Below are 11550 nucleotides of genomic sequence, written 5' to 3' on the forward strand. Positions count from 1 at the left end.
AGATCTCTGCTCCCTGGATTAGAATCTTAAGCCTGTGCTGGTTCATTACACAAGTATTCCAGATCTGCTTCTCCCAAAGGCATTTAAAACACGGGAAGGTGGTGTTGCGTAAAAAGCAAGCTCTTGTGTTCAGCAAATATAACCGAGTGAGCTGAGACAGCGTCACTCACTCACCGAGAGGGGAGCTGGACGTCCCGCTGTCTCCAGTGGAATACAAGCAATGGACATTGAGAAGGTCAACTCCATGGACTTTGGAGAATTCGTGGATGTGTTTGGGAATGTCATTGAGAGATGTCCTCTGATTGCAGATGCTGTTTGGTCCCAGCGACCATTCTCTGATTTGGAAGATTTAGAGAAGCACTTTTTTGCCTTTATTGATGCCCTTCCACAGTCAGGTAAGGCTTCAGTATCAGACATTCTCTGCAAAGGGATTTCAAATATGCTTATCAAAATATTTTTAGATATTGGCCAGGCATGGTGGCTCACACCTGTAATCCCGGCACTTTGGGAGGCTGAGATGGGAGGATCACTTGAGCCCAGGAATTTGAGACCAGTCTAGGCAACAGGATGAGATCTGTTGCTACAAAAATTGTTTTTAGGCCGAGTGTGTTGGTGGCTCACGCCTGTAATCCCAGCACTTTGGGAGGCCGAGGTGGGCAGATCACAAGGTCAGGAGATCGAGACCATCCTGGCCAACATGGTGAAACCCCATCTCTACCAAAATACAAAAAATTAGCCAGGCGTGGTGGCGCATGCCTGTAGTCCCAGCTATTCGGGAGGCTGAGGCAGGGGAATCGCTTGAGCCTGGGAAGTGGAGGTTGCAGTGAGCTGAAATTTCACCACTGCACTCCAGCCTGGTGGCAGAGCAAGACTCTATCTCAAAAAATAAAACAAAAAATAACAAAAAAATGTTGTTTTTAAAAATCTCTCTCTCTCTCTCATCTATTTTAGTCTAATTCCTTATACTCGATGTGTTTATTGAGCTCTTTCCTTTGGAAGGTTCAGTAAGTTTCCTCAGGTCTAGTCCGTGAGAGTCAAGCACTTGCGTGGTTTAGGTCAGACATGGACTGGAAGAACGCGTTGGCTAAGGTAAGTGGCTGCTAAATATTAGAGCTTTGAGGTCACAAGGAGGAACCTGGCAAAAGACATCAGAGTGATTCAGAGGCTAAAGGCCAGGCTGAGAGCCCACCCTCTCTCAGCCACCCCATCTGGCTTGGGAATGTCCTGTGTGTGACAGAGAGGACAGCTGGATATCAGACTCTCTCCAGAGCCCAGGGGAAAGGGCAATCGGCTGACTTTTGTACCAGAAAGGGCCAGTTTGGACTGGACGGCCGAGGAGAGTGAATTCATTCAGATCAGCAACTCCCTGAGGGATGGAGGAGAAGGAAGAGAATCTGAAGGCATCCCTCTGGAGAAAGGGAAAGAAGTTACCGATTTCTTCTGTGGAGAGAGAGAGAAAATGAGGCACTTCTTGGTGTGGGGTGAGGAGAAGAGGGGGTGACTTCGAATGGCACACACAGCTTCACAGAGACCAGGCTGCCTCAGGGGCTGTCCTGGATGGTCTGTGGAGAAACCTGAAATGTACTGAAGGGGTGGCGAGGGGCAGAGAGGCCTCCTTGACGTCTGGGTGGGGAAGGAGAGCCCCTGCTCTCTTCTCCAAAAAGGAGCCAACAGACAGTGCTGCCTATCAGGACGGGCTTTGACAGTCAGATGGCTTCTGACCGTCATACAGATGTCTCCAAAATAAGGAGCTCCTTTTAATTCATTTGAGGCTTATCTAGGCAGAGCAGAGGATGTCATAAAATCGAATGGACAGGAATGTCGGGGCCATGTGGACACTCACCCACTTCTGGGGGCCTCTCCACAGCTGAGGACTTCAGCTCCTCCACTGGGCTTGGGGGTCATCACTGGAGCCTTCTGACCCTTGACTCACAGGGACAGCCCAGTCCCTGCCTGATGAGTGAAGGGACCACAACCTCTCAGCTGAACTCCTGCAGGGCAGGCCGGAAGGAGCACGAGGCCCCGGAACCCACCCTCTCAGTGTCTGACGGAAAACAGAATAGAGGAGGCAAAATGACAGCCTCACTGGAAAGTAATTTCTTTTCAGGGGAAAAAAAAAAAAGAGAGAGACAAATCCTTTGATTGTCTTAATACCCAAAGGAGTGGAGAGGCTGAGGAGGGAGCATGTTGAGAGAGAAAGCTAGGATCGCGTGAATAACTTAAATCTATTATTCTTGGGTTTGGCCAGTTATTTAACACACATTTTGGGGGCTTTATTATGCTGTGCCTGGAACTTTGAGAAAAACATAACAATTTCTCCATTTTCATCTTATTGCTCACCAACACTCCCCACAACCCGGCTGGCCAGAGGTTCTAGTTACGGGTCAATCCAGTCAGGGCCCTGAGCACAGTGGAGTGTGGGCAGCGCTGGACGTGGGCTACCCCCGCTCCCAAGGCTTGTTTTGATGCCCCCGTGACTTGATGAAACCTCTGTCTCCTGGCTAGTGTCAGAATCCCAGATCACAGAGTGAACAGGATGTTGGGACTTAATCAAAGTTTGCTGAATGAATGCATGAAATCGTTTCCAAGGTGATACTGAAAAATGAGAATTCTGGCATTACCCCCTCCCCCACACATTTTAACTGGGTGACTCAGTGGTAGGTCAGTGGACAAAATGGCTGGAGGGGGTTTGGGCCCCCTGGACGGTTGTTGGTGTCTGCAGTAGACACGGTTCTGGGGAGGAGCTCCCTGTCGGGGAGGCTGCTTCTCGGTTCTGCACTTGTCTGGGAGCAGCTGGGAGCCTCAATGCTGTCTGGCGGCAACTCCTCATCTTAACATCTCAGTGACAGTAGACAAGTGATCTTATCAATAGCGACAATAACAACAACAAATAGCTAAAATTTATTGAACTTTTACTACTAGTGTGTTTCAGGCACTTTTCCAAAAACTTTGCACTTGCTAACTCATTCAATCCTCTAATGTCCCTATAAAATGAGGAATAGTATTATTATGACTCCCATTCTTACCGATGGGAAAACTGAGGCACACAGAGATTAAGTAACTTGAACAAGGACACACTACTAGAAAGTGGCAGGACTGGAATTCTAACAACCCTGAGCGTCAACCCAACAGGTTTTGAAGGCTTTTTCCAGACAATGAGAAACAAAGTCTAGAAACAGTTTTTAAGGTTTTCATTCATTTATCCACTAATGTATTTGATTAACATAAATGCTTGATGTCCTAGACCCCATGTTTTATTGTTTAAATAATCAAATAAAATGACCTATTTCACAGCATGGTGACTATAGTCAATAATAATCTATTGTATATTTGGAAATTGCCAAGAAAGTAGGCTTTTTTAATTTTTTATTTTAATTGAGGTAGAGTCTCACTCTGTCACCCAAGCTAGAGTGCAGTGGCACCATCTTGGCTCACTGCATCCTCACCCTCCCGGGTTCGAGCAATTCTCCTGCCTTAGCCTTCCTAGTAGCTGGGATTACAGGCACCTGCCACCATGCCGAGCTAATTTTTCTATTTTTAGTAGAGATGGGGTTTCATCATGTTGGCCATGCTTGTCTCAAATTCCTGACCTCAAGTGATCTGCCCACCTTGGCCTCCCAAAGTGCTGGGGTTACAGACATGAGCCACCTTGCCCCACCTTCAAGAGAGTAGATTTTAAATGTTCTTACTACCAAAAAAATGATAAATATGTGAGGTGATAGATATATTAAAAATCTTGACTTCATCATTTCACAATGTATATGTATATGGAAAGAATCAAGTTGCACACTATAAATACGTATAATTTTTTTGTCAAAAATCCAATAAAATGGTGTTTGTTTGTTTGTTTGTTTGTTTTTCTGAGATGGAGTCTCGCTCTGTCATCCAGGCTGGAGTGCAGTGGCACAATCTCAGCTCACTGCAACCTCCGCCTCCCGGGTTCAAGCGATTCTCCTGCCTCAGCCTCCTGAGTAGCTGGGATTACAGGCACACACCACCATGCCCGGCTAATTTTTGTATTGTTACTAGAGACAGGGTTTCACCGTGTTAGCCAGGATGGTCTCGATCTCCTGAGCTTGTGATCCGCCCACCTCAGCCTCCCAAAGTGCTGGGATTACAGGTGTGAGCCACCGTGCCCAGCCTTAAAATGGGATTTATTACAGTCTAGCTTTACCCTTTGGATAGTAAGAAACAAACTGGGTGAAATAGATTCTTTGAATCTAAAACGAAGGTACCTTAGAGAGACGTTCAAGTTACAGTGGTCTACCTAGTCATGTATTTGTTTTGGTGACTGAAGAAAAACCTCCACCATTAACAGAAAACAAAATTGGGTTTCTAGACTAAGGTTGAGTCCATTTAGGTTCTGCTATGATGATTATTGGCCAGTAGGTGGCAGTCCAGGATTAATATTGAGCTCTACTGCCATTGGGCAAAGTACCTTCTCCAGCCAATCAGTTCCTATAGATGAGGCAAAGCTTTTCCAGGAAAGAGAACTGACAATTAGCAAAGGGAAGAAAGTTGAAACACACGTGCACTAGCTGAAGAAATTCAGGATGGATTTGTGTTATAAAATTAAAGAGCAATACAACTTTCATAAGAGTTAATTAACTGTGCATTTCCGCTGGCTATGGTGACTCACACCTGTAATCCCAGCACTTTGGGAGTCTGAGGTGGGAGGATAGCTTGAGCCCAGAAGGTTGAGGCTGCAGTGAGCCATGATTGCACCACTACACACCCGCCCGGATGACAGAGCGAGAACCCTGTCTCAAAAAAAAGAAAAAGTGCATCTCTGTGTCTTTCAGAATTATACTAATGCCACAATTTATTACTTTATGCTTATTAAACAACATTTTTGTTGAATGAATGGAGTTGGAATCTAATAAGTTCCTTATAATACAGGCTATGAGGGTTTTAGATTGAGCTATTAAAATGTGTTTGTTTATTCAGAAAACAAAACAAAACAAAACAAAACAAAACACTCCTTACCAAAAGTGCTGTGTTGGTCAAAAAATACTCACTGAGTGCCCACAGTGCCCCAGGGATTGTTGTGGGCACTGGGAATGGGGTAGTGACCAAGACGAGTCCTTGCCTTAAATGAGCTTACATTCTAGTGAAGAGAGACAGGATTAACATTAAAAATACCATTATTTCAGGTTCTAGAAATTCTCAGGAAAAAAATATGTAATATGGCAGAAAATATGTAATAAAGGTGGTCTTTCTTAGGAGGTTAAAATTTAAGACCGAAGGATGAGAAATAAGTAGCTGAAATCTGGGATGAGGCCACTCTTAGAAAAGGAACCTGGCTGGGCGTGGTGGCTCATACCTGTAATCCCAGCACTTTGGGAGGATGAGGCAGATGGATCACTGGAGGTCAGGAGTTCGAGACCAGCCTGGCCAACATGTTGAAACTGATCTCTGCTAAAAATACAAAATTAGCTGGGCATGGTAGCACGCACTTGTAATCCTAGCTACTCGGGAGGCTGAGGCAGGAGAATCACTTGAACCCAGAAGATGGAGGTTGCAGTGAGCCGAGATCGCACCACTGCACTCCAGCCTGGGTGACAGGACAGGACTCCAACTCAAAAACAACAAAAAAGCAAAGGAACCTGAGACCAGGATGAACTTGACATTTTTGGGGTACAGAAGGATCAAGGTAGTTGGAAAATAGTAAGGAGTGGAGGGATGTGAGGAAGAGGCAGCAAGGGCCTGATCATGTAAAGCTGCTTAGGTCTAATAAGGAACTTGCTTCTCCATTTGCAGTGGGTCACTGGGGTTTATGCTTTAGGATGGTGATGTGGGGGCTATGTCAGATGCAGGGGGCCAGGTCGAGGGGCTGTTGCAGTAGTAAGAGTAAGAGATGAGGTTGCTTGGACTGTGGTTGGAGCAGTAGAGATGGAGAGATGCGAATGGATTCTCAGAATAGGGCTTACAGTTAGAGTCAACAGGATTTTTTTTTTAATGGATTTGATGATGGAAGGCAGATCAGAAACGAAGCTGAATGGTCACTCCTAAGCTTTCAGTCTGAGCCACTGGGTGGGTGGTGGTGCCATTTTCCGAGTTGAGGAAGACTTAGAGTTGAGAAGACAGGATGGAGGAAGGAGCTTGCTGAGTCTGAGATACCCAAAAATCATCCAAATGAAAATGCTGACTGCTCAGTTGCATCAAAACAGAGGAGCTTGGTGAAACACTGAGGGCTAAACTATATCTTGCTGTCATCAAAGAATGGATGGCATTTCAAACCCTAGGACTGGCTGAGGGCACTTAGTACTAGTACATTGGTGTCAACAGCAAAGGGATGAGATGTGGGTACTGAGTCCTGTGGTACTAGTGCTAGTGACCTATCTGGCAGAGCAAGATGAAAGTAGGCAAAGGATGTCTCTGAAGGTAAGTGGTAGTCATTTTTTTTGAGACAGAGTCTTGCTCTGTCACCCAGGTTGGAGTGCAGTGGCATGATCTCAGCTCACTGTAACCTCCGCCTCCCGGGTTCTAGCAATTCTCCTGCCTTGAGTAGCTGGGATTACAGGTGCGTGCCACTATGCCCAGCTAATTTTTGTATTTTTAGTAGAGACGAGGTTTCACCATGTTGGTCAGGCTGGTCTCGAACTCCTGACCTTCTGATCCACCCGCCTTGGCCTCCTAAAGTGCTGGGATTACAGGCGTGAGCCACTGCACCCGGCCGTTTATAGTCATTTTTTAAGGAGAGAGGGCCAACCAGGTGACATGGTCTGGAGAGGCTGAGAAAGAAGGGTCAGCCATTGGTCTTTGGGCTCAGGCAAGATGTCCTTAATGAGTGCAGATCAGTTGGTACAGTGGCTCGAAGCTCGACAGAGTGAGCCTGGAAAGGGAGGTCAGGAAGTGGAGAGGCCAGGAGACAACTCCTTCAAGGTCTTTTCTGTAAGGAGGAGCAGAGAAATAGGGAGAAACAAGAGAGCAACAGGGAATCAAGGGAGAACATTAATATTGTTTACGGGATGAGTGATTCTAAGGCATGTTTGCACATTGATAAGGGTAAGCGGTGTGGGGATGGAGAAATAGATTATTTGAAATTGCAGAAGCAAAGTGTTTGACAGGAAAGGAGAGCTAGCTTCAAGAACACAAATGGAGGGGTTGGCCTTCCATAGGAAAAACAGATTGTCCATTGTACCAGGGGTAAGAACATACCCAGATACCATTGGGTATGGACCAGGAGACAGCTGGACTGTTATGGGATTCTGGGCTTCCATGGCCACAATTGCCTACCCTGTTCCTCTCCCATAGAACAATGAGTGTCTGCTCCGTGCCAGGAGTTCTTCTAGGTGCAAAAATTCGGTCCTGTGGTCCCGGCAAATAACACACATCCACACCTACATCTCTAGACGTGACATGCCAATGCTTAGGAGGTAAGTCCAGATTTTCAAGAAAGACTGAAGAACGGGCAGTACCTAGATTCCCTGAGAACCACGGGCTGTCTGACTGGCCTGGCTAGCACCTGGGCTTCCAGGTGGGGGACGCTGAGGACTGGAGGCAAGGAGATGGCACCTACTTGCCCAGTATCCAGCCTCCCACTGGGGCTTATGGGCACAGCTTAGGGATAGCATACTGGCGCTGGCAGGGAACTGGGTCCTTGCTGCAGGCCAGTGGGCACAGTAGGCACCATTCCCGATGTACTTACTTAAGGGTCCAGTGGTTTGGGGCAATGAAGATGGGATATCTGGCCAGGTGAAGTCAGGCTCTGTTTCTTCTGAGCTACCATCCTCTGCCTGATTCCTCACACCTTTTTCTTATTAGGCGCAGCTAAGAGACAGACAGAGAGAGAGAGAGAGAGAGAGGGAGGGAGGGAGAGAGAGAAGCGACTGAGACAGAGAGTAAATTCCAGTTTCTCCTTTTTAGTCTCTTTTCTTCTGCCCTTTGCTCTGCTAGTTTATCTGCGTCTTTTCTCTTCTCGCACTGCAAGAGTGGAAAACTCGTGCTCAGTTCTAGGCAAACATTAACCCCGGGCGACGTTTCCAAGCGGGAGATAAACTCTAGAGAGTGAGAAGCGAGATGCGAGGGCACCAAGGGCAAGAAGGGGGCCGGGCGTGTGCCGGGTTCGCGGGACGCCGCCGCCTCTCTCTGCTGCGCGGCCTGCGCGGGGAGCCTGGTGGGGGCGGCAAGACGACAGACCCAGCGCCCAGGCCTCCCACCAGTGACCACCGCCCCCGGCCTCCCACCAGCGACCACCTCCCTCGCAGCTTGGGCTGATCCTCCAGACAGCATGCGATGGTGGGGAGGGAAGTCCCCTGACTGGGCGGGGGACCTAGCGGCTGCTCTGAAACTGCGAACACCTGAGGAGGAGGCGCGGAAAGTCCAGCCGCCCAAGATTCGCATTTTCCCCTCCTCCGCAGCCCGGGCAGGTTGCCGTCCTGGGCCTGGGTGAGCGCCGAGGGGATCCGGGCGGGAGCTGAGCTGGGTTCCCCAGGCCTGGCAAGTGGCCGCGTGGCACGACCAACTCCGGGCCCAGGTCTGGGGCTGCTCCCCCAGGTGGGGAGTTTAATTCTCACATTTTCGCACTACCCGGACGGGGCTGGACGCGGGAAGCGGGAAAGACCCGTTTCTGTTTGCAGTGCCCGAGGGGCAGGACACCTACGAGAAGGGCTCTATAACAGTGGTGTTAGGCCGGCTCGGTGGCTCACACCTGTAATCCCAGTACTTTAGGAGGCCAAGGCGGGAGGATCGCTTGAACCCAGGAGGCAGAGGTTGCAGTGAGCCAAGATCGCCCCAGTGCACTCCATCCCGGGCGACAGAGCTGTCTTGAAAAAACACACAAAAAACAAAAAACAGTGGTGTTAGAGGGATGGGATTATTTGTGACATGACTTTCGTTTTGAACTTTCCTTAACCTTGCAGGGGCAGCCGTGCTCTGAAAACGTCTGTGATTTGGAGTAGAGGGTCCAGGCGCAGTGTGGTGAGTGACCCTAGGCAGGTCACTAGTTCTTTTGGAGCCTTCATTGAATTCTCTCTTACACGGGGATGTTACCCCCAGTTCTCCGTGTCTTTCAGGGAGAAATTAGTTCATGAGTTAGATGGTGCAATATCAATCATCCTTTTATTAGACAGAAACAATAAGTTTGAGGAAGAGGACGTCTACCTTACAGGGGGTTTAATTTTCAGCTTCTTTGAGATAAAATTCATTGAATGGTGTTTTACATGCGCGCCTTTTCCAACAGACCCCACGCCTATTCCCAGCGCCAGAGGCGGACAACCGCTTTACTGGGATACAGAGACAGGTACTTCCTGAGGCACCTCAGTCCAGTTCCACTGGGTTTACTACAGTGGAACCTGTAGGTATTAGGCGATGTGTTTTAAGTAAGTGAATTGTCTCTAATCCTCACAACTCTAAAGCAAGTTAGGCGTCACCCGCATTGTACAAACCATGGCGCCCTGCTCACCATATCTGGAATCTTGCCTCGCCCCGAGGAATCTAAATTTCACTTTAGAGAGCTGAGCAAGATGATTGCCCAGCGCTAACTCCGGGAAATCCCTGGGACTGAAAATCACAGGTAACTCGCCAGAGTTTTTCAATTTTAGACCTAGGAGATTATGTAAAGCTTTCCAAAAAAAAAAAAGCTTTCCTTCAAGTAAACGCTGTTCTCTGGGGCCTCTGGGATCTACAGTCGGAGAAGGGGAATAAGTCCCGGGCCGGTGGGGGATGGGTGGGTGCAATTTCCTAAATAGAGGAAAGCCACTTTCATTGAAAGGGCTGCGGAACTCCGGCTAGAGGTGGGTTTCTTTGCAGTTAATCATCTGCAAGCCTCTTTGGATGCCTGATTCCAGAAACCCAGAACTCACACTTAGGGTCACAAAATCCAGGGCATTTATTTGCCGAGCCCCATGGATGTCATCCCTATGGATGCAACCCCGCCCCTGTCCGTTCTCCTTTGGAGCAGAACGAAACCCATTCCAGAGCTTTTGCAGGAAGTCTTCAGGCCCTTGCGTCCGGCCCCTTTAGACATCAAAGCCCCCCCAGAGAGCAAAGGACTTTGAAAGATAGGAAAAGCTCAGGATCCTTATCGCGTCTCTGCTCCCTCCCGACCTAGTCGTAAATTCCGAGCCTCAGCGGCCGCCCTCTCTCTCCTCCGCTCTTCTTGACCCAAGGTCTCAAAAGACAAACGTGTCACTTCCCGCGCCGCCCCTGGATCCTGGTCCCGACCGAATGTAGTGGGGACCGAGAAGCGCAAGGTCCAGGACTTGCTAGAGGGGCGCGCCAAGGGCGCCCCTGTTCCGCCAGGACATCACCGCCTGGGTACTCTACTTCACCCTCCCGCAGCCTTCTTTGGGGCGGGGCGGGGCGGGGCAGGGGGGCAGGAGGGCCGGGCTCGGCCTACGCGCCCCCTCGAGTGCTAGGTGCGGAGCGGGCGCGGTGACGCGCTCCCGCCTGTGTCTGTGCTTCTCCGCAGGCCAGGAGGGCATCCTGCGCTGCCACCCGGACCTGGCGGGCAGCGACCTGCAGCGGGGCACGCTCATAGCGAGTCGCAGCGGGAACAGAGCGGCGCAGGCCAGACGAGCCTGGGCGCGGACGAGCAGCTCCGGCTGGCCGAGCTCAACGCGCAGTATCGCGCGCGCTTCGGCTTCCCCTTCGTGCTCGCCGCGCGCTTCAGCTACCGGACGGCAGTGCCGCGCGAGCTGGAGCGCCGGCTGATCTGCCCGCGCAGGAGCTGCGCACTGCTCTGGGCGAGGTGAAGAAGATCTGCAGCCTGCGCCTGGCCGGCCTCCTCCGCGCCGACCCCGCCAAACTGTAGCTGCCGCGCGGGCCAGGGACCCGGGACGCACAACCGGACGCGCGGGGGCCACGGCCCGGAGCTGTGCGTCCTGGGCGGGAGGCGGACTCGGGCCTGGAACAGCGTCCACACACGTGCACAAAGGAAGTGGAGAATTGAGGCAATCATACGAGTAATGAGTCCTTTTGTCCGGCCACCCACACGCGCACGCGTTGCCAAAATATCCATATTGTTTAGTGCTTTGCCCCGGATTTATCCAGCTCACTGCTTCAATTCTTCACTCTCTTTGCGGCCCCCGACACCACTGGCCTTGGTGGATTCCAAAGCGTTTACCCAGTTCTCCCCAACCCTCTCCTGCTAAGCCCGAACTGCAAAGCAAAACGGACGGAAAAGGAATCTTTTATGCCACAGCGGTTTGTCTGTTTTTCTCTTTTCCCAGTTCATTTGCTGCACCCGACCTTTACATGTGAGCGGAAGCGGTGTTCTCGCTCTTGGGCACTAGGGGAGCAGACTGGGAGCCAGGAAAGCCAAACGCTGGCCTCGGTCCGGCCCGGGGAGCCGGGGAAGCCACGGGAAGGAGGCGGTGGGCCGGGAAGAGCCCTCCGAAGGGAAGAGCCAACCGAAGGGTTGGGAAGGCGCCCCGTGGGGACGGACGGAATAGTTGCAGCCATCGCTCCTAAAAGGCGGGGGTCGTCCATGCTGAAGATCTCTCCCGGAGGTCGGCTTTTGGGAGGGTGGCTCGACTGCCCCGGGAAACCCATCAGTTATTAAAATAATAACACTCATTGAGCAGCGCGGGGTATTTGGACCCCAGA

The 11550-nt window shown here is 50.4% G+C and overlaps 1 protein-coding gene across 1 annotated transcript; it reads left to right on the plus strand.

Moving 5' to 3' along the window:
• Window positions 1–220: 220 nt before the first annotated feature.
• Window positions 221–10756, plus strand: URAD (ureidoimidazoline (2-oxo-4-hydroxy-4-carboxy-5-) decarboxylase). The gene is given in 4 exon segments (XM_032149162.1): window positions 221–395; window positions 10415–10477; window positions 10480–10662; window positions 10665–10756. Coding segments are annotated over 4 exon segments (513 nt in total).
• The last annotated feature ends 794 nt before the right edge of the window (window positions 10757–11550 follow it).

The sequence above is a fragment of the Hylobates moloch genome, unplaced genomic scaffold (assembly GCF_009828535.3).
Source record: "Hylobates moloch isolate HMO894 unplaced genomic scaffold, HMol_V3 SCAFFOLD_4, whole genome shotgun sequence".
NCBI classification, from domain to species: domain Eukaryota; kingdom Metazoa; phylum Chordata; class Mammalia; order Primates; family Hylobatidae; genus Hylobates; species Hylobates moloch.